Source organism: Aspergillus clavatus, genomic scaffold (genome assembly GCF_000002715.2).
Source record: "Aspergillus clavatus NRRL 1 1099423829802 genomic scaffold, whole genome shotgun sequence".
NCBI lineage: Eukaryota > Fungi > Ascomycota > Eurotiomycetes > Eurotiales > Aspergillaceae > Aspergillus > Aspergillus clavatus.
The window spans coordinates 751,205-771,210 of NW_001517097.1; the positions used below are offsets into that span (position 1 = coordinate 751,205).

The 20,006-nt window shown below is 50.6% G+C and overlaps 7 protein-coding genes across 7 annotated transcripts, besides 18 other annotated features; 4 read left to right on the top strand and 3 right to left on the bottom strand.

Moving 5' to 3' along the window:
• Window positions 1-207: 207 nt before the first annotated feature.
• ACLA_035820 (spherulation-specific family 4 protein) lies at window positions 208-1,396 on the bottom strand (the record flags this gene model as incomplete). Its single annotated transcript, XM_001270804.1, has 3 exons — window positions 208-528; window positions 771-1,128; window positions 1,320-1,396. 3 exons carry the CDS (start codon window positions 1,394-1,396, stop codon window positions 208-210), a joined length of 756 nt encoding a protein of 251 aa, XP_001270805.1.
• Window positions 1,397-1,908: 512 nt separating this feature from the next.
• Window positions 1,909-1,961: a microsatellite.
• Window positions 1,917-1,961: a microsatellite.
• A 344-nt stretch (window positions 1,962-2,305) lies between these two features.
• Window positions 2,306-2,333: a microsatellite.
• Window positions 2,306-2,334: a microsatellite.
• A 504-nt stretch (window positions 2,335-2,838) lies between these two features.
• Window positions 2,839-2,865: a microsatellite.
• Window positions 2,866-2,892: 27 nt separating this feature from the next.
• ACLA_035830 (NAD-dependent epimerase/dehydratase family protein) lies at window positions 2,893-4,179 on the top strand (the record flags this gene model as incomplete). Its single annotated transcript, XM_001270805.1, has 1 exon — window positions 2,893-4,179. The coding sequence occupies one exon, from the start codon at window positions 2,893-2,895 to the stop codon at window positions 4,177-4,179; it is 1,287 nt and encodes a 428-aa protein (XP_001270806.1).
• Window positions 4,180-6,836: 2,657 nt separating this feature from the next.
• Window positions 6,837-7,662, top strand: ACLA_035840 (mitochondrial 54S ribosomal protein mL54; the record flags this gene model as incomplete). Its single annotated transcript, XM_001270806.1, has 2 exons — window positions 6,837-7,311; window positions 7,409-7,662. 2 exons carry the CDS (start codon window positions 6,837-6,839, stop codon window positions 7,660-7,662), a joined length of 729 nt encoding a protein of 242 aa, XP_001270807.1.
• Window positions 7,663-8,014: 352 nt separating this feature from the next.
• Window positions 8,015-8,903, bottom strand: ACLA_035850 (glutathione S-transferase family protein; the record flags this gene model as incomplete). Its single annotated transcript, XM_001270807.1, has 2 exons — window positions 8,015-8,769; window positions 8,852-8,903. 2 exons carry the CDS (start codon window positions 8,901-8,903, stop codon window positions 8,015-8,017), a joined length of 807 nt encoding a protein of 268 aa, XP_001270808.1.
• Window positions 8,904-9,084: 181 nt separating this feature from the next.
• Window positions 9,085-9,117: a microsatellite.
• Window positions 9,118-9,633: 516 nt separating this feature from the next.
• On the top strand, window positions 9,634-11,894 carry ACLA_035860 (putative phosphoinositide-specific phospholipase C; the record flags this gene model as incomplete). The annotated part of the gene is made up of 4 exons (XM_001270808.1): window positions 9,634-10,023; window positions 10,179-10,968; window positions 11,048-11,651; window positions 11,729-11,894. 4 exons carry the CDS (start codon window positions 9,634-9,636, stop codon window positions 11,892-11,894), a joined length of 1,950 nt encoding a protein of 649 aa, XP_001270809.1.
• A 121-nt stretch (window positions 11,895-12,015) lies between these two features.
• Window positions 12,016-12,051: a microsatellite.
• A 153-nt stretch (window positions 12,052-12,204) lies between these two features.
• Window positions 12,205-12,229: a microsatellite.
• Window positions 12,205-12,230: a microsatellite.
• A 207-nt stretch (window positions 12,231-12,437) lies between these two features.
• Window positions 12,438-12,486: a microsatellite.
• An 82-nt stretch (window positions 12,487-12,568) lies between these two features.
• Window positions 12,569-12,596: a microsatellite.
• Window positions 12,597-12,750: 154 nt separating this feature from the next.
• Window positions 12,751-12,774: a microsatellite.
• Window positions 12,751-12,775: a microsatellite.
• A 208-nt stretch (window positions 12,776-12,983) lies between these two features.
• Window positions 12,984-13,013: a microsatellite.
• An 87-nt stretch (window positions 13,014-13,100) lies between these two features.
• Window positions 13,101-13,128: a microsatellite.
• Window positions 13,129-15,075: 1,947 nt separating this feature from the next.
• Window positions 15,076-15,095: a microsatellite.
• An 852-nt stretch (window positions 15,096-15,947) lies between these two features.
• Window positions 15,948-15,974: a microsatellite.
• Window positions 15,975-16,758: 784 nt separating this feature from the next.
• Window positions 16,759-16,780: a microsatellite.
• A 256-nt stretch (window positions 16,781-17,036) lies between these two features.
• Window positions 17,037-17,446, top strand: ACLA_035870 (uncharacterized protein; the record flags this gene model as incomplete). Its single annotated transcript, XM_001270809.1, has 2 exons — window positions 17,037-17,131; window positions 17,227-17,446. 2 exons carry the CDS (start codon window positions 17,037-17,039, stop codon window positions 17,444-17,446), a joined length of 315 nt encoding a protein of 104 aa, XP_001270810.1.
• A 92-nt stretch (window positions 17,447-17,538) lies between these two features.
• On the bottom strand, window positions 17,539-19,504 carry ACLA_035880 (putative transporter; the record flags this gene model as incomplete). Its single annotated transcript, XM_001270810.1, has 6 exons — window positions 17,539-17,587; window positions 17,670-17,753; window positions 17,810-17,928; window positions 17,977-18,817; window positions 18,869-19,197; window positions 19,256-19,504. 6 exons carry the CDS (start codon window positions 19,502-19,504, stop codon window positions 17,539-17,541), a joined length of 1,671 nt encoding a protein of 556 aa, XP_001270811.1.
• Between the last annotated feature and the right edge of the window lie 502 nt (window positions 19,505-20,006).

Consider the following 20,006-nt stretch of genomic DNA (forward strand, 5'->3'; position numbering starts at 1 on the left):
CATGTAACCCAGTCGGTAGGTACTACGGACTACGGAGTACTCCGTAGGGAATCGAACAACGAAGCAGTCCAGAACGTCAATCTATTTCCCTTTCATTGAGTCATGCAAGTCATGCAGGTGAGACAAGTCCCAACTCCCAAGCCCCAACTGGCGAGCCATACTACCAGGGCAGTAGTCTGTAGCACTGCACCGTAACAGACAGACACACTAACTAGCCATCAGATCCACAAACTCGCTCCATTGTCCCCCAAAGCCTGCATAATAGTCCGTCTCCAGATGGGTAATGAATATCTCGTCTGCAACTTGGCGAACCTGCTTGACCAGCCCACGTAGATCCGATCCCTCCACGCTGGTAGGCACCGAGTGGATCACTGCGCACAGTTGGTCGCGATGGCTGTCAGGGATCGTGTCGAACAACTCGGCCCCATGGCGTTCTTGAAACGTTGCATAGGTTGCCTCGAAGACCACCGTCGAATCCGCGGTCGACAGGTAGCGCGAGTCTGGAATCGCCCCGGGGTTGTGAACAACCTAGGATGTATATTAGCGGCACTGCCTGTAGGATTCTGGGAGAGGAGGAGAACGAATAGTCGAAAGCCAAGACGCTGATCAATATGATCCTGACAAATCCAAAATGCATAGTGCAGAGCGTGAAAGGACGGAAAAGTACAATACAATACCATATCCCATCATATGATATGATACGGTACTGTATAGTATCATAGTTTTTTTTTTTTGGGAAAACAGAAAAGAGAAAGAAAAACAAAACTTACGTAGTGATCCGGCCCAAGACCGGATGTCCCCTTCACCACATCTGTGAGCTCTCGCAGATATGCCAAGATATCCGCATCATATTGTTGAGGTGTTTCATCGAAAAATATCCCCCGAACAGCCAGATTCGCATTCGAGCTCTGGGTGGGCCACGCCGCATACGTCTCAATGTCCCGCCGTACCTCCGAGATGTTGCGCTTCGCATAGGTCGTTGCCACATAACCTAAAAGCCGCACATTCTCATATGAGGCCAGCTTAGGGATCTCGCGGGTGTAATTGCCATCAGGCAGCGCCTCGGGTCCCGGCCCGCTGCCAGGATTAATCACCACGGTGAAGTTCACGTCGGGGTGTTTGGAGATCCTGTGGCGTCTTAGCTGCGTCTGCGCTGCGATCGAGAGCTAGCCACCTCGAACGACGCCATTGAAATCCAGACCGCCGAACCACGACTGGTCGATGGTTCAATGGCGTCAGTTCCGGGCTGAATTGAGAAGGCGATGGGGGTTTAAGGGGCGGGTACTTGTAAGAAACGTGGGGACAACGAAAGGACATACACATCTTCTAGCGGATCCCACGCCCCAGGAGCAGGATATACGTAGAGAGGGACAAAAACCTTGGATTTGGGGCCCATATTGTTTTTCTTGTGCAAGGTTACCACAACCGCCGGTGGTATCACGACTGCGAGAATAGCAATGAATACTAAGACCCCGAGAATGATTCGAGAGCGGCGGCTTTGAAGACAGCGCCTGTGGTTCACGTGGTTTTCCAGCCCCATGTCCAAAAATGTTGATTGCAAGCGCAGAAGGTCAACAGACAGACTAGTGTCAGCGCGGGCGTCAGAGTGCAACTAGAAGAAACGCATCAAGTGGAATAATTCCGCTTTCTTTTCGGGCTTCAAACCTCCATTAAAAGTATGCCAAAGTATGCCAGATTCTGCCAGGCTTTCAAAACATTAACACCGGAAGGCTAAGAAATAAGTAGCTAAACAGGACGAGAGAAGACAGACATCCTTTGGTAAGTCAGCGGAGAGATTCGTCGGTTCGATGTATTGTTTTTTTTTTTTTCAAAAAAACACAGGACCACCAAAGGGAGGAGGAGGGGAGAAAAATAGAATGAAATGATAAATAAAATAGGACCAAAAGGAGAAAAGAAAAATGAAAATGAAAATGAAAATGAAAAAGAAAAAGAAAAAGAAAAAGAGAAAAAAATAAATACCCAAGACCATATTCATCGCGCCCAAAGTAGCGAGCGGGGCGGATCTCGACCATGCCATGCAGTAGACAGACCCTCTGGGTAGGCTAAAGCTCGTACTGTAGAACAAAAGTGGTTTCTCCTGGTTCCCAAAGTATTGCTGACCATTGCCCAAACTCATAGGCCAACAAAGTCTATTGGAAACCATGCTGTGGATGCGCTCAGAGCTCGACCCAATGTTGATTCTGTCATTGTTCCTGTCGTCCTTGTTGCTCTTGTTCCAGAGACGAGGACAATGATGGGGGTCACCCTTTCAAGCTTCCAGGTTAGCAACGTCCAGGCCACCACCCTCTCTCTCTCTCTCTCTCTCTCTCTCTCAAGGATAGGGCTGCCCGTCGGATCTCCCTTTTTCTGATATATTCCCCGGTCAATATTTCCTCCTTCCTCCAAGGCTGAATTCCTCAGTACTACTTTAATTTTCTGGTCCCTTTTTTTTTGCATTTTCGATTTCCATTCCGCCATTTTTGCTTTTTCTGCCCCTGCTCTGACGAGATCGGGTCGGTCCCATCTGGTTCTGCATCCAATCGCTTCTGTAGGTATCCTTCGGCGGGAATCGAGCAGGTCATCGTATCCTCTCTCTTCGGCCTCATCAAGCTGAGTAGAGCGGCTCGCCGGCTATACTCTTGGGTACCGCCGCTAATATCCGGTGCTTGGTTGGTCCTGGAGGTATAAAACTCTGCGCTCGCTTCTTGAGATCACATCTCTCCAGCCTCATCCGTTCGTTCGGAAATCTGCCAAACAAGGTCCCTCGTTTTCTTCATTCAGCCTTCCTTCCTGTTTTCTGTCCGGAAGAGATCTCGTTTGCTCAGCACCTCGTTCCTCTTCTTCTTTTTTTTTTTTTTTTTTTTTCTCGGCGCCAACTGCCACCCCTTGTCAATGGAAAGCCACCAGCAATCCGACGCAAGCACTCCTGTGGAGCCCTGCTCCCCGGTCTGCGTGGACACACCAGCAACGCAATCCTCCGTGTTATTTGACACTCATCTGGATGATCTTCTGCGCCATTTCCCCCTTGATCAATATATCCTGGTCACCGGGGGGCTCGGCTTCATTGGGAGTCACACAACATTGGAGCTTCTCAAGGCCAACTATAACGTGATCGTGATCGACAACCTGAGCAACTCCTTCCAAAACGTCTTCGACCGCATCAGCCTCTTGGCGTCCAAGTACCATGAGCAGCAGGGCACGAAGATGCCCTCGCTGCAGCTGCATGCGCATGATTATCGGGACACCACTGCTCTGCGAGACCTTCTAGAACAATACCAAACCGAGACTCGTTGGGGTACCTCCAAGTCCAAGATTTCTGGTGTCATCCACTTTGCCGCTTACAAGGCTGTTGAGGAGAGCATCCGAAACCCATTGAAGTACTATGCGAACAATGTCAGCGGTCTCATTGACTTCGCCACCACTCTGGGTGACTATGGCATCAAAACCTTCATCTTCTCCTCGTCTGCCACCGTGTATGGCACATTGGCTACCTCGGGCCTTCCGCTGAAGGAGGAGCTCTGCACCCACAAGGAGGAGATCTACGTGGACCATGAGGGTGTTCCACAGCCTGTGCAATCCGGATGCACAGGTATCACAAACCCATATGGACGAACCAAATGGATCTGCGAGGCGATTCTGGCCGATCTCGCCGCATCGGATCCGGAGTGGACGATTGTGGCTCTGCGTTACTTCAACCCTATCGGGTGTGACGAATCTGGCCTTCTTGGCGAAGATCCCCGGCAGACCCCTACCAACCTTCTTCCTGTCGTCGTCAAAGTCATGACGGGTGAGTACAAGGAACTGCAGATGTTTGGAACCGACTGGGACACCGAAGATGGCACAGCGGTCCGTGACTTCATCCACGTCACCGATCTTGCTCGCGGACACATCGCGGCCCTCGGTGCCGCCAACGAGGGCAAGTTGATGGAGAACTTCCGCACGTTCAACTTGGGAACAGGGCGCGGACACTCTGTCAAAGAGGTGGTGGAAACCATGGAAGGAGTGTCCTCGAAGCACATCCCCAGAAGAGCAGCCGATCGCCGCGCCGGCGATGTCGGCTCCTGTGTCGCTGTGGCCGCAAGGTCACAGGAAGAGCTCAACTGGCAGACAGAGAAGTCGCTCGAGGATGCGTGCGTGAACCTTTGTAACTTCCTGGAGGTCAGTGGCTTGTCTTCGTGACTTGTGATCCGCTCCGACTCGATGTGAATCTCTTTGTATGGCGTTGGGGGATTTTCCTATATGCTTGTTCCATTCCCATGCTGTCTGTTATCTTCAATTCAGCATTTTGGCGATTTCAGTTCTTTTGGTTTTTCTTGGACATTCAGCATGACTTTGCATGATATAAAAGCATTCGATCAGGCCATAATACTGAGCGCGGCCTGCAACACCATATGTAGCATACTCATCTCTGATGTTGCTTGGATTTCGGTTCCTTGATCATGTCACATTAATGAAAGCGATTAGTCTGATAATCATTCCTCTGTTTCCTCTTTTCATGATGGGTAGATAAGTTTTTAGAGGGTGTAAGTAATGCCTCGGGGTGAGTAAATCTGAGCTGACTCTGTCTTTTAAACTCTGCGATCGACGAGGCCCTGATCGGCTTCAGGAAATGATCAGCATTCGAGTCAGCCGCAGTGGAATAATTGTTTGAGGCCAAGCAGCATGGCTTCACTCACCATTCTGGGATCACGTCGAAAGGGGAGGGGTTGAGATGTGGTGCAGATCAGGTGATCTTCAGCTTAGTCAATCTCCATTATCTGTCAGACACAACGGTCGACAATCGGTTTGTAAAAGACCCTCTCTCATTCAGCACTCAGAGAGATAGATTCACTTGAACAAAAATTTGCAGACCTCTGAGTGAATATATCTCCCCTAGTACGCCGGATCTCATTCATAACACGACCAGTAAGCTTGCTCTGGGTTGAAGCCATACTACATCAGCGTGTCCCTGGCGCAGCGGACGAACACATCAGCGGTTGAACGCCCGAATCTGCCCTCAGATGCGTTATTGTCAATGTGACCTCTCTACAAACTACAAAAAGGCAAGCCGTTTGTGATCTCAGCAAGTCATCCTTGCCCAGCACAGTCCTGACTTGCCCGGAAGTGAGCAGGATTCGGGCTTGGCGCCAGTGACGCTGGGAACGGCCATGTGAGCCGACAAGGCCTAGGATCCTTAGTGGAAGCCCCGGGAACAAAAATATTCATATGTTTGTTGACCAAGTTAACGAAGGATTTACGGCGAGCAACAATCCGCATGTGCTGGTTAGTGCTGTATTAGTATGACTGCATTTTCTCCTTATCGGATGAGGACCCTGCGTCGCCCTCAACTTTCTGGCCTGAGGAAGCATTGTCTAACGACTTGACTCCTTTGAACTCCTAAAATGAATCACGCTCAGGATGGCAGAAACTGAAACGGGGTGCTGTATGTGATGGAGGGCAGAGCTAACGTCTGGACATAATCTAGCAAGGGATCTAGGCAAAGCCGTTGGCTGGTCACCGCGGTTTGTGATATGGAGCACGAGCAAGTACCCCGTATACTTGCACGATATCCCTGACGCCACACTAGTCATCACAGCAATTTCGGAGGGCCCTTGAACAGAGTATTGCAGGGTAATGAGAACAACAGGCTGCGGTCCGAGCGTCGCATACAACACCGCCACCTGGGGTTGCTATAGCTTTGCCGTTCTATATGATCTTACTACCATGGGTTTCGTGGAAGTCACTAGCTTCATCTACCGCCGAATGGATCCTTGGCCCGGACGTCGGCGAAAAGGATCAGACGACGACAGCCACATGTCTGCAGTAACTGGGGCGTCAGACGACTCAAGAGCTTCTGGCTGACAATGTATCTCATATCAAGATGCATGGGATACGAAGCAGCTGCATTGCCTGAAGGATCAGGATGCAAATGGATGCGTGGGCATAGTTCACCTGTTAGGTATACACTCGCTGGGGCTCGAAGGCATCTCTGGGAGAAGTAGTTCAATCTGATTGTTGTCACAAGAAGCTATGAACACTTTCAAAGGTCTGGGCATATGCCTATTTCTATGTCTACTGTACACGGCGGGCGCAGAGAAGGCTGGCCAATTCTGAAGACTCGAAAAAGGGACCCCGGGGATCTAGATAGAAATTTCATCATCTCAGGGGAGGATGTGCAGCGAATTTGCTCCTTAGACCTAGCTTATTTGTTACGGAGACGCGTAACATAGCTAAAGTTGCTCCTGATGCCAACATTCATGACTGAGTATATATATGTATTGGTACAAAAGGGACAACTCAGGAGGTGGAGACATCGTGTGGCTATTTTCCCGCTCTTATACTCGTAGACACAATTCACTGCAAAGTTCAATAACGAGCAGGTAGCGTTTAGTCTAACCATCAACCAGGATTGACTAAAGTCATTTCTAGTACTCCGTATACCTTCGAGATCCGTCTTCTCTATATGGTCACGTGATACTTATATATATATGTTCGCTTGGATGGAGAGGATGATAGACTATTCTTCACTTCCACACGGTTCCTATAAGCGTCTGCTCAATATATCTTTGACTTTTAGAGAGACCACCAGAGACATCAAAAAAAAAGCCTTGATCTTAATTGAACATATTGTAGTTGCTGATAATCGCGTAGAACACAGCACGTGACCACTACCTCCGGCTTGGCATCAAATTCATTCCGCAGTTTTGTGATTAGCTTCAAATCGTGGGATCCTCTCCATTCAATTCCACCCCAGCATTAGAAGCCACCCGCAGCGTCTCGTGTTGGACCGAGCACATCAATCTACTCATACCCGGGCCTGTGCTCTAGATCAAAGTACACCCAACAAATCCGCCAAGATGATCTGCCGACGCTGCCGGACCAGCATCCTCTCCCAGCTCCAGCCGCAATCCTCAGTTTCGTGGACCGCGTCGTCATGCACCCGCACGCTGCCCATCCAGCGGGTCCAATTCCGGACCTACAGTGACGGCAAGCCCTCAGTATCGGCCGCCCCTCCTCCCCCGGCCCCGCGCCAGCCCATCGGCGGCGACATCTCGATCCCCTCGGCCATCTCGTCCGCTACCCCCGGCGTGTCGCAGCCCTTGAGTACCCCCGAGGGCGTGCAAGCGCCCGTCAACCCGGAGAAGCCCACGAAGCCGGCGGTCGAGCGGCCGGCTAGTATTGCCCCGGCGGGAACAAAGTTGAACGGACTCAACTACTTCAAGAACAAGCCGGATGTTTTTGCCCTGGAGGACGCGGAGTATCCCGAGTGGCTGTGGTCGTTGCTGGAGGAGGGTTCGAAATCGAAGAAGGAGGGCGGGGTCGACCCGAGCAGTATGTCTTCTTTTCTTTCGTTATGGTCTCGAGGTTTTTGTGGCTTTCGGCGAAATTTGGGTTAGCTAACGTCTTGTTTTTTTGTTTTATCAAACAGCCTTGAATAAGAAGCAGCGCAAACGGTATGAGAAGAAGATGGCTGCCCGCGCGGCGACCCTGCCGCCCCAGATCCCGGTCCATCAACATGCTACCGATATCACACCGGCGCCTTATAACCGCGGCGAGGCGGCCGTGGAAGATCTCCTGGTCGAGGCGACGGAGAGTATCGAGAAGCGCACGGAGATCACACGCAGTGCGAGAGATGCTCGGAGGAAGGCCATCCGGGAAGCCAACTTCCTGCGTGGTCTGTGATTTTTTCGTTTCGCTTGCATCTTGGTCTGCCGAGGGCCCGCGCCGGCTTTCCTTTTGCATGGTGTTTTGAAGAGGGACACCCCAACTCACCCCGTGTACAAATGCGTTGCTGCGGAGGGATGTCGAGAGTTCCTAGCGATTCTTTCGTGTACTATTAACTCGTTTTTTTTTGTTTTTTTTTTTCTCCCTCCTGTGTGATAAATATGAACTAGGCGCGAAATGGGACAATTGCTAATTTTCAGATCTTTTCATTATGGCCTTTTCTTTCCCCTATCTACCTACGCCAACCTTGAAGAAAGCAGACTACTCTTTAACTGTGCCGAGGCCCACACTAACCAACTCCGCTAGATACTCACACCTGAGGAATGGGCCACTCCTTCTCCTCCCCCTGCCCATTCACCCACGGCAGACACGCCTCCCACAGCCTCTCCAGTTCCCCCTCGCCCAGACCCAAGATGGCTCTCCAAAGCTCCTGATCAGCGCGCTCCGCCCACGCCAGAAACGCCACGACAATGAAATCCGCATACCCGGCGGTCTCGCCCTCGAAAAAGGGCCCGTTGCTTTTCTTCCCCTCCCACCCGCGGAGCATCTGCACCACGATCTCCAGATCCTTCAGCGTGTCGGCGGTGAGCGCGCGCACGCGCTCCGGGTCCCGCGGGCGCACGTCGGCCAGCGGCTGGCCGAAGGCGGCGGAGCGGGTGCGGACGAAGTACTCCTGGGCGCGCGGGTCGAGGAAGTCGGCGACGGGGGGGAGAATGAGCGGGCGGGCGGTGCTGAAGGCGATGCTGATGAGCTTGTGGACGGCGAGGGCGAGGGCGTAGCTTGCGTCGCCGGAGGGGAAGAGCGGGGGCGTGGGGAAGGTGGCTTCGAGATGGTGGGCGATGGCGAGCGAGTCCATCAGCGTGCCGGTGGGGTTGGAGGTCACGGAGTCATGGGTGATGGCGGGGAGGGTGTAGGCGGTTTGGGTGGGGGATTTGGGGACGGCGAGGCTGGAGAGGAGAGGGGCAATGTCTGGGTAGGAGACCCAGCTTTGGGTGTAGGGGATGCGTTTGTAGTTCAGGGCGATCCGGGTCTTGAGGGTGTTTGGGGACCATGATTTGGAGGGACCTGGAGGGGTTAGAAGAGGGGAGGGGCAGAGATCAGGGGATGGGAATGGGTTGGTTGGTTTGTTTGTTTGTATGTCTCATACCTGGGAGGGTTGAGTTGATGTCGAAGAAATGGAGGGGAGTGTCGCTGGCCATTGTTGCTTAGATATTTGGTTCTCTCTCTCTCTCTCTGTGTGTGTGTGTATGTGTGTGAAGCTGGTTGATGATTCCCTTTCTATATGAGGATATTCGCTGGCGGGACGTTGATTTATCAGCTGTCGGTCTGTCGGGATCGGAGATGACTCAATGCGACCGAGGACGAGGCTATCAGTCTACACTATTCATCTATCTATCGATCTATCGATCTATCCCCTGGAAGAAGCTCATCAAGGGTCAGTGGCCTCTTCTATCACTTCTTTCGCGATCTTTCGTCCTGGAGATTGTGTTGTATATTGTACTATTAGAGACTTGAGACATCCCACTAACAAAGTACTCACTACTCACTACTCGCTGAAGCCAAGTCCACGCCGAGTGGAGCAAGCTGGCAATGATGAGACCGACCAACTCAGCCTCTTCTTCCCGTTTCTTTTCTTTTATTTTTTTTTGTTGTTGCTACTCTTTGAGATCTATCGAGAATTCGATCTTTGTTTTCTTGACTTCTTCCCGATTGTAAAGCATGCCCTTGATGTGAAATGTCATCATCGTCTGCTCGCTGAGCCCATTGCGACCCAACGTCCTGCTGGCCGTATCACATTCAGATCAACGTGCATTGATCACTAGACAGTCTGACCAACACCTCCAAGGCTCGGGAGCAAGGATCATAAGCTCCCTCTGAACCCCTCCTCAAGCTCCTTGCTCAAGCCCCAAAGGACTTACACACCCAAGGATGGAAACAGTAACGAAGCTTGTCAGCCGGACGGGGAACATTTCTCTCGAGTCGCCGAAGCTCGCGGACTCAAAATCCAATCAACCTTTGTCGGGTCCGTTGTCGTCCTACCTGGACACAATCTATGGATCCCTGACGGAATCATCAAAGGCCACTTTCTGGCGGGACGTGCAACATGAAGAGCGTACCACCGGCGAGGCGAAGGATCCCCTCGCGTCACTGGCTGCCTTCCGTACATATATGTCGGGTCCTGCTTCGGATGCATTGCGTCCAGCTCAACCGCAAGACCTGTCCGCACCGATAACGGATTACTTCATCTCGTCAAGTCATAATACCTATTTGACGGGGAACCAATTGTACAGTGATGCTGCGGCGACGGCATATACCAATGTAAGTCCCTCCAAAAAGGCCTCATACTAAACTATTCGAAATCACTGGCCCCTGGGGTGGCACGGATCGAGAACGGGCACTTACATCGCTTCCTGCGGGGGGAGCATGTAACGGTTCCAATCCAAGCTTGTGCAGCACTTACTGACGTCTGGCAGGCCTTGCTGAATGGCTGTCGATGCGTCGAAATCGATGTCTGGGATGGAAATGCAGACAGTAAGAGTCTTCTTGGCCAGGATACAAGCCGCAGCAGCAGTAGTGATTTGAGCTCGGAAGAGGGAGGCCAGATTTCGCACCATAAGAAGAAGTCAGTCGAGCTGAAGTCAGACGGTACTACACTCTCTGCTCCCCCAAGCTCGGGGCACCGCGGCCTGAAATCCAAGCTGGGGAGTCTGTTGAAACGCAGTCCATCACGCCGGAAAAGAGCCTCCAGCAGAGCAGATCCCGCCGCCGCGATTGATCCTGCCGTTCAAATCCCGCCTCGTCCAGAACCTCGCGTATTGCATGGTCACACTCTCACCAAGGGAACCACGTTCCGCGATGTCTGCTACGCAATCCGCGACAGTGCGTTTGTCACCAGCGATTTGCCGGTCATTGTCAGCCTGGAGGTGCACGCCTGCATCGAGCAGCAGGCGACCATGGTGGAAATTATGGAGGAGGCGTGGAAGGAGATGCTGATTGAAGTCACTCCAGAACTGGAAGCCGCTCAAGCCCCGCCTCCCCTAGAGAAGCTGCGGCGAAAGATCCTCATCAAAGTGAAATGGGTCCCGCTATCCACTGGTTCTTCCAAGGATGGACCAAGCAATGATAGCACGGACCAGCTTGATACATTGAACTCGGCTGATGGCCAGTCTCCACCCCCGAAGAAGCCACCCAAGATACTCCATTCCCTCAGCCGATTAGCCATTTTCACCAAGGGCTTCCACTTCAGCCAATTCTCCCAGCCAGGTAAGTCTACCCTCCCACCGGCCGCTACCGTCGCAACCCCCTCCCCTCCAAGCCACTGACTCGCACCATCAAAACGCAGAGGCCAAAGTCCCAGGCCACGTCTTCTCCCTCTCTGAACACGCCGCGCGCGAAGCCTACGCCAAGGACGCGCACGCCCTCCTGGAGCACAACCGCCGCTTCTTCATGCGTGTCTACCCGTACGGCCTGCGCATCAACTCCTCCAACCTCGACCCCACCTTCTTCTGGCGCTGCGGCACCCAGATCGTCGCCCTGAACTGGCAGAACGTCGACAAGGGCATGATGCTCAACCGCGGCATGTTCGCCGACGAACCAGGGTGGGTCCTCAAACCCCAGGGCTACCGCAGCGCCGACACCCCAGCCACCCCGATCCTCCGCCGCCAGCTCGACCTCACCATCGAGGTCCTCGCCGGCCACAACATCCCCTTACCACCCGGCGACACCAGGGAATCAGGCTTCCACCCCTACGTCAGCTGCTACGTGCACGTCGAGCAACCAGACGAGGCGAACGGGTCGCCCCCCGGCGGCGATAATACCACCGACTCGGAGAAAACCAGCTACAAGCGCCGCACCAAGAGCGCGACCGGCACGAACCCGGATTTCGGCTCCCAGAGCATCCAGTTCCCCACCCTGACGGGAGTGATTGACGAGTTGACCTTTGTTCGGTACGTACTGAACCTCCTCCCTCCCTCCCCTATCCTCTCCAAGCATCGCATACTAAACCCACCCGAACCACCAACAGCTTCAAAATCAAAGACGACGAGCTCGGCCCCGACTCCCTCGCCGCCTGGACATGTATCAAACTCAACCGCCTGCAGCAGGGTTACCGTCTGATCCATCTCCACAATTGCGCCGGCGCGGGATCCGGCGGTGTCCTGTTGGTGAAGATCACCAAGGTCCTCTTGTGAAGGGTGACACTCTACCGGCCCTGGATCGGGATCCTCTGAGAGAATGATCAAGGAGTGGGGGGGGGGGAAGGAAAGGAAAAGGGAAAAAAGAAAAAAAAAAAAAAAAATTGCGGACGCGAGTCATGCATACATGCATGCATGAATATATGTATGTATGACAGGCGCTGAATGCTCTTACATTTAGCCGTGCATCTATACTCTACTTTATATACCCCCCTGTGATGGTGAAAAGGATTCCAACTTATTCGAAGAATTATTTTTTTTATCCATGTACATATCTACACAGTAGTTACTTGATGGCGCTGACTTGCTCTCTCTCTCTCTCTCTCTCTCTCTGCGGCTTTAACCTACAGGAGGCGACGCATATCGTCAAGGGAAAGAATCAAAGAGATAAAAAAGACCCAGATGCAGAGGAACACAACAACCACATTCCTTTTGCACTCTATCTACATCGATGGAATAAAATCTATCACACACACAACAGTACAGCTTCATGCAGGGTCCGCGCCTTGCTCTACAACTTATCCCAGACCCAGAGTCGAGAAGAAAAATAAAAAAAAAAGAAAAAAAAGAAAAAAAAGAAAGAAAGAAAGATTCATAGTTTCCTTCCCTCTTTTCATCACGAGTTTGGATCCATCAGCCCGAAATGTCCCAGGTAGAGTCCATACAGTCCATACAGTACATGTACATGTACATGTACATGCATGTGCAATCGAATTTCCCATGCTTGGACGGTTGGACCACACTGCCTTACCTAGGTACCATACCATACCATGTCCATACCATCTATCTATCTATCAATCGTTCTGAACCCAACTGGGTCGAGTTCCCAATCCCGGTCTGACTGCAGATTCTTTATCTATCTATCTATCTATCTATCTTTTTTTTGGCTTCTGTTTCTGTTGGCGCTATCATCCCAATCATCATTATCAATATCCCCGCTCTTTTGGGGTCTGGAAGTGGAAGTCGGCAGCATCTCATCTCGTGACTGGTTGACTGGTACATCACTACAGAAGTGTTTAATCCGCTGGATGTGTCCAGAAAGTCAGCAAGAAGCCGCATTCTATTCTGTGTTAGATGTATACTCCGTATGTATATGGATATGTATATGTATAGGTAGATAGGAGTAGGAGTAGGACACTGAGATAAGATGACTCCCGTATTGGAAATTGGGCGCCGTAATGATCAGCGAGAATTCCCCCCCTCTTTTTTTTTTTTTTTTTTTTTTTCTTTTCTGGCGACACAAGTTACAACACAGTGCCTGGTTTGCTCAAACCTGCGAATGATCCATCAGAACTCCAATGTCGCGCGCGCACTTTCATGAGCGAACGGAGAGTACTAGGTACCTAGACTGGCGGTGTGTGAGAGAGAGAGAGTCTCGTTGGCCCCCCCATCAACATCAACCTAATCTGCGGTCTGCACCCCGTCATCCTTACAGAAGAAGAGCCGGTCAATCCCTCAATTCGCGACAGCCTCAGTAACCCCTTGAGTCTTGAGTCTTGACCCTTCGGAGGAGGGGCAGGGGAAGAAGGTGGGGAGTCGCAAAGAGTGGAGTAGAAAGGAAAATTGACATGGTCGATACTGCTGCATCTTTAAAAACTGACAGGAGGCGAGGATTTGACCTGTCAAAAAACTGTCGCACCGGTTGGCCAGGGAGGCAATGCTAGTGTGAGGGCACTATGGAGTATGGAGTAGTAGCGCCGAAACTAAGGATTCGTGGCCCTCTTGGAATTCTGGGAATCAGGACTTGGGGGGAGGACTTTCTTTCACTGCGCTGATTGATTGCTTGGAGTCGCAGAAAGAACCCAAATGGTATATCATACAGATTGAGAATGCTACCATCTATGTCAACGTTGTCGTGACTTGCAAATTGCAAGTCTCGAGCCCCCAAAGGGTGTCCCCTCGTCCTTGAGACAAAGGAGCTTACAGGCCCAAAATGTGAGGGGGATGAATTAGACTGATCAACTGCAGCTGTGGGGCATCCGGCAGCAAAAGTGATCGGTAAATCCCCAGACCTGGATAAGGTTCAGCAGCAAAGCCCAAAACGGCCAGGGACATCAACAGCCGCGAAATGGGTATACTTAATTAGTTGTAACTTGGATGGCACAACTACAAGCGAGAGCATTGGTCCCAGACAAGGAGTATCCAGGGGGTCCTCGCAGATACCGTACCAGAGAGGAATTACCCAGGGAACCAGGGTCTTCAGTCTTCAGAGTTCAGTCGTTTGAAGGACAGCTGATCAGTTGCAATCGGTCACTATTTGTTAGCAAGTTGTTGTTGTCGGAATCGGACTGATTCAAATCTCAGAGTCGCCAAAGCTTCAGGGTAGTCTACCTTTGAATTGGCCCGGGAAATACCAAGAGCGTTCAATAGATAGTGTTGGCACTTGGCAGGAAACTATTCCGTAAAGGAGAAGGAGGCGCTACCAGCATACCCATGTATGTATGGCCCACAAGCTCATCTGTCAGTTTCGGGTCAATATTAGCTAGTATCATTATTAGCTGGGCCACCATTTGTAAATCCAATTGTTGACAAACAAAAAAAAAATTTGTTTTTGATACTTTCCAAGGCGAAGGTATCCCATCGGCCATCGAGTAAATTATCAGATGCGCTCGACAGTCATAATGCAACATACCAGATGCCATCCAAAGCGTACCCTTGTAGATCGGCAGTATCAGAACTGAGTTTCTCGCTTGCAGTGGTAACCAATGAGATTCACACCAACCAGACAAAGTCCTTGGTGGATGGTCCCCGACAAGAACCACATCCACTTTGAGCTAATTCAAGATCGGGTCGTGGCCAAAGGGCCTTGAATGTGATAGTTCCTTCTTGCACGGACTCCAAGCTGGAGGATGACCTAGATCAAGTGTCGCGTGCACTAAGAGCTTGCACTCGGATAGAAGGGGTCGTGATCGTGATGGCCCTGATTCCTCGGTAGAACAGTGGACGGCCTTCTCCAAGCAACGTCATTTGCAACCAGTCACATCCAGTGCTTTGAAATTTCACTCACGATGTGCAGTGAGGTGACAGTCTTGATAAACAACAATTGATGTATTAAGGGCTACCAATGTGCAGTCCAACATTAGCTGCATAGCAGAGCTTGTGACCCATTGCATGGATATTCAGTTGATTTCCCGCCGTCCCCTTTAGCGCTTCCACAGGTCTGGTCAGCTCCTGAATCTTTTTTTTTTTTTTTTTTTTCCAAAGTCTGACTCTGCACACGTATCTCTCAGGCAGCATGTGGAAAGTAGAAAGACTGGACGCTAAGGTACAATCCTCTTTTATTAGCTGAAACTGAAATGCAAGACGCCTGTCATAGACGGGATCATCCGAGCTGTCCAATGCATATGCTTGATTTTCAACAAGAGGTGGTGTTTGCGTCTTTGCAAGGATCATTCTCCTCTTTGGATGCATTGATTTCAACTGTTCCTAGTGTTTGATCGATCCAATCTGGACTGGAGATCTCCCGATGGGGATCTGGGAACCCTCAAGCTTTGAGCAAGGATCGTAGGTCGGTTGTTCACTCCTCGAATTATATAAAGGTCGACCTAGTTTATTTTTTTCTTTTTTTTATGACCATTAACTCGACAATTGAAAGGTTCGCTCAAGCCTGGACGACTTTGTATCTATTTTTTGTCGGAAAAAATTCGTGGAGCACATCCTTCTTAAGGTCATATCTATTGCAATCGGCTCGTCCTCTGTTAGCACAATCCGCACCAAAGTCAGCCACAATGCCAGTAAGACACCGATTTATTCCCTTTCTCATTGTTACAGGACGTAGCTAACGTCAAAATGAGAAGATGCCTGGTGTCCGGTGCCCGTCCTGCCAAGGCCAAGGAAAGGAGGTCTGGGTCATACCAGGAAAGAACTGCCATGTCTGCGGCACCCCATGCTGAGTGACTTTCGGAAAGGCAACGATATTTGGTATGAGTATGGCAACGGGAGTTCAACAAATTCTCAGTTATGCTCGAGAATAATCAACCGAAACTCCTAGTCGCCTTTTGAGGCCTTATGGAGAAAGGGGTACACGTTACTCTTTTTTTTGGAACCAGGAAAAAAGAAAAAGAAAAGAAAAAAAAAGCCTAGGAGAGCTTCACCCACTATCACGGTTTCTCCCAGGAGAGGAGAATGGCAAAAAGTCGACCAAGCAAAGCAAGCGGAAGAAAAAGGCCAAGGGTCGATTCGAGACAGAACGGCAACAGGGAATGCTTCGGCGGGGCTTCAGTGTACGATATCATGAGGAATCAAGATGCTGAGAGAGATGAAAAACACACGGGGCGACTCATTGTACGATAGATCATGGATGTTGGAGGCGAAGGAGCTTCGAATGATTGAACGAGAAAGAGATAGAGCAAAAGAAGTCATGAAAGTCACCTGCTGTGTTTGGATTGTCGTTGCTTGTTGCCTTGAAAACCAGGCATTCTCTTTTCCCCTTGTTGATTCTCTTCACCTTTCCCTACGCGATTTCTCATTGTCCTTGTTCAAGGTCCGACTTCCCCTGGAGACTCTTCTGACCTCGGACGGTGATACTTGTTCTCCCAAACAACAGCCATTCTTTGAAACATGCCTACGTGGAGAGCGGAGTGATTCAGAGAGACTGATTCAAAGAGCTCTTGAACACGTTCCAGGGCGAAGAGCTGGATGATGAAAACTCCGTAGTTGCCAAGCTCTGATATATACTCATCCAGCAATGAATCAAGTAATAGGTCCTTCTGTGCAGTTGATCCTTAATGGAATGGCTCTGTTGCTCCCAATGCGCGACTAGAGTATACTATACATATACACCTGCCGGAGCTGTAGCCTGTGTCAGGCAGCTACAACATCGAGGCATGTCACCCTTTGAAGTGGAGGAAATATGATCAAGATATATATATATATATATATATCCATATTTTTACCGAGAACCAACAACATAAAGAACTACTTGATACTCCACGTGACCTATATAGTAGACGAAGTGATTCATTGCCCATAAAAGAGATTCAGAGGATTCTCGAGTTTTCGCCCAGTCTCCCCTCCAGCGACGTCATACAACATCCCATCCACAACGCGTGTATCAGATCCAACACGGCGATAAAGAACTGAACTTCCACCAAATGATTTTACCCTCTACTTCATTCATCTCCCCCGCCAATCTATATCATGACCCAAACATACCCGATCAAAACCCGCAGCGAAGATGAACGTCTCGTTCGAGACTGGGGCTTCAAACACGTCTTCACATGGACGGATGGAAGGTTAGCTTATGCTCACCCAATTCTTGGGTTATTTTGATTTGGAATTCCCGAGGGAAAAAAAAACCTAGGTGAAGAGGATGTGTTGACTTGAACAGCAACGCTTACTATCCCCCGCATACACATCGAGGGCTGACGACGCATCTTATCCGCCGGGGGAGTCTCACCATCACGTATCCCGAGGACAACGCCGGCGTCAACAATGGCGAGGTTAAGAAGGAGACGTTTGGAGTCGGCGCGAGGATTGATGTGCCGACTGGGAAGTTGCACGAGGTGTGGATTGGGGATGAGGGCTGTGAGTACGTTATTGGGGAGTAATTTCTAGTGTGATGACGGTGATCATTATCTCGTGGCTGCAGTGGAAGACTTTGTACAGCTATGTAGATGACTGGAGTCTATCCCATGTCTAATCATGAATCATGATCCAAAACCAGCTGGATCTGCCCCTTTTTGAACTTCCTAATACACGAATCTGAAATCGAGTCTGCGGATCATTAGCCCGAGTTGGAAGCAATACCAGAGCGAGCATAGCGAGACTGACCTTTTATTACCCAAATCCTGGTTGGCGGCGAGATACTCCTCCCTTTCTGCACTGGACATGGCATCCCACTTCTGTGCTTTTTGTCTGTACACCGATACCATTAGCATTGCACAGACATGCGGATTGATTGTGGCACATACTTGTTCCGCCATTCATAGTAGAACCGGGCCACGATAAAGAGGAACATGCTGTATACCGCCAGCGCAATAAGGACCTTATTGCCCGTCCGGTAGTAGGGCTTGTCGTTCTCGCGGTAGATCTGCGGAATGTTAGCACTTGCATACAGCTTCGGAGAATGTGTACGTACGTTATTGGCAATGATATTCGAAGTCTGCACCATCATGTTGTACAGTGCTGAGGCTATTGTTCTCGTTCGCACGGTACCTGCATTCCTGGAAGTCATGGCCACGATGATGGCGTGGATATACGGCGAACCGATGAGGAGGATCAGGATGACCCAGCGCGCCCAAGGGCTCGCATCAGCCGGTAGGACCTCAAGCGCAATCAAGAGGATCAAGGACCAGGCCTCAGCCACGACACCCAGCAAGAAGCGGATATTGAAGCGCTCCGAAATCCAGGTCCAGAAGAGCAGATTCGAAATGAAGATGACATACGCAGGGATGGTCAGCAAATTTGTTTGGAAGGTCTTGAAGCCGAGCGACTTGAGCTGTAGTGTAACGTAGCTGGCTGCGGGTGTGTTGGGGATCATCCATGAGAGACCGAGCAGGTAGGTAATCCACATGTCGTAATCGCCCAACGCCTTCCAGAGCATCTTGGGGGTGATGGCCTGACGATTATGCATGCCACCTTTGCTGGGGTCATCGCGTAGCACGCGGTTGACCAGGATCTTCTCCTCGTGCTCGTTGAACCAGCCTTCTTTTCCGCGGAAGCCACCCTTGGTCTGGGTCGGAGACGCGGGCATCCAGAACGCGGCGATGATGCCGATGAGACCGGTGATGAGACCTTCGAAGGCAAACATGTAACGCCAACCGCCTCCGCCTTCGTCATTGCGAATGTGAAGGAAGCCGAAAGCAAGGAACGCACCGACGATGGCCGTCGCTTGGTACGAAACCCAAAAGTAGCTCAATCGGATGGGCAGTTCCTTTGATTTGTACCAGAAGGAAAGGAAAAGGATTGTATCAGGGATGCTGCAAAGTATTAGCGTCGATGAAACCAATAGCCCTGAGAATATGGCATACAATCCACCCTCAAACAAGCCCAAAAGCGCACGACAGGCGAAATAACCGCCCTTATTCTTAATGAAGGCCTGAAACGCGGCAATCAAACTCCAGCAGACCATCTGGATAGGAATCCAGCGGTCTGGACCCAGAGCCTTTGAAATGAGCTGCGAGGGAAGCTCTGCGAAGAGAAAACAGCAATAGAAGATTGTCTGTCCGGTATTGTAATCATTCGTGTTCATGCCCAGATCGCCCAGCATGTTATCTGACAATGCCTGGATGATATTGCCGCGATCCAGCTGGAGTGCAAAGAATGTTACACAAGCGAATGTGCACACTCGGAGATCAATCTATATGCATCAGTATGCAGTCGTAAGTTTAATGGGCAGGATGTATATGTCGTCACACTTTTCTGATCAGCCTCTTCTCCTCTTCTTCCGTCCATTCAAAATCCGGGTCCCAGCGATGAATACCCTCATAGGTGGGAATCGGCTTGTAATACCGAGGATCTTCGGAGGTATCGAAAGCTGCGTCGGAATTCTTGTATCGCCTTGGTTCATCACTCGATAGCGACGAGGTTGAGGCCCCTGTTCCGAGCGCCTGCTTGGTATCGTAGCCTTCGACGGTGGGCACTCTTTTCACGTCGTCCGCGGCCATGTTTCTCTGCAAGCTTGTCTGTAAGCTTATCCCTCGTTGGACAAGTCAGATTCCCTGCGTGTCATTTTATTTGGTGGTAGACAGGTAGGAGCATTATAAGGAAGAATCCTGCTTGGACAGATAGTACGGAGTAGATAGCAATTCATGCTTCTAGCACGCAATATCAGGCTTCGAATAGGTCAGCATGGTAGACAGCAGTGTACTCTTTACCCCACAGAAGATAGGTAGTCCCAGGCCAATTGAATCTGTACATGATAACCGACGTCTTCCTATCTTGGCTTTTGTGATGGAGTCCCGGCGTCGCAAGTGGATTCATAGGAACAAGCAAGTACAAGCGCCCTGTCCTCCGAGAGGTCTATCTGGAAAAAGCTCCATGCGGGCCTTGATAGAGTTAAACGAGAGCGCTGGATACTTTCCATCATCAGCTGGACCTGATATGGATCACGCAAAGTCTGCAAGATTGACGTTACAAGGGACGAGTTAGAAGGCTTTTGCCGAGGAG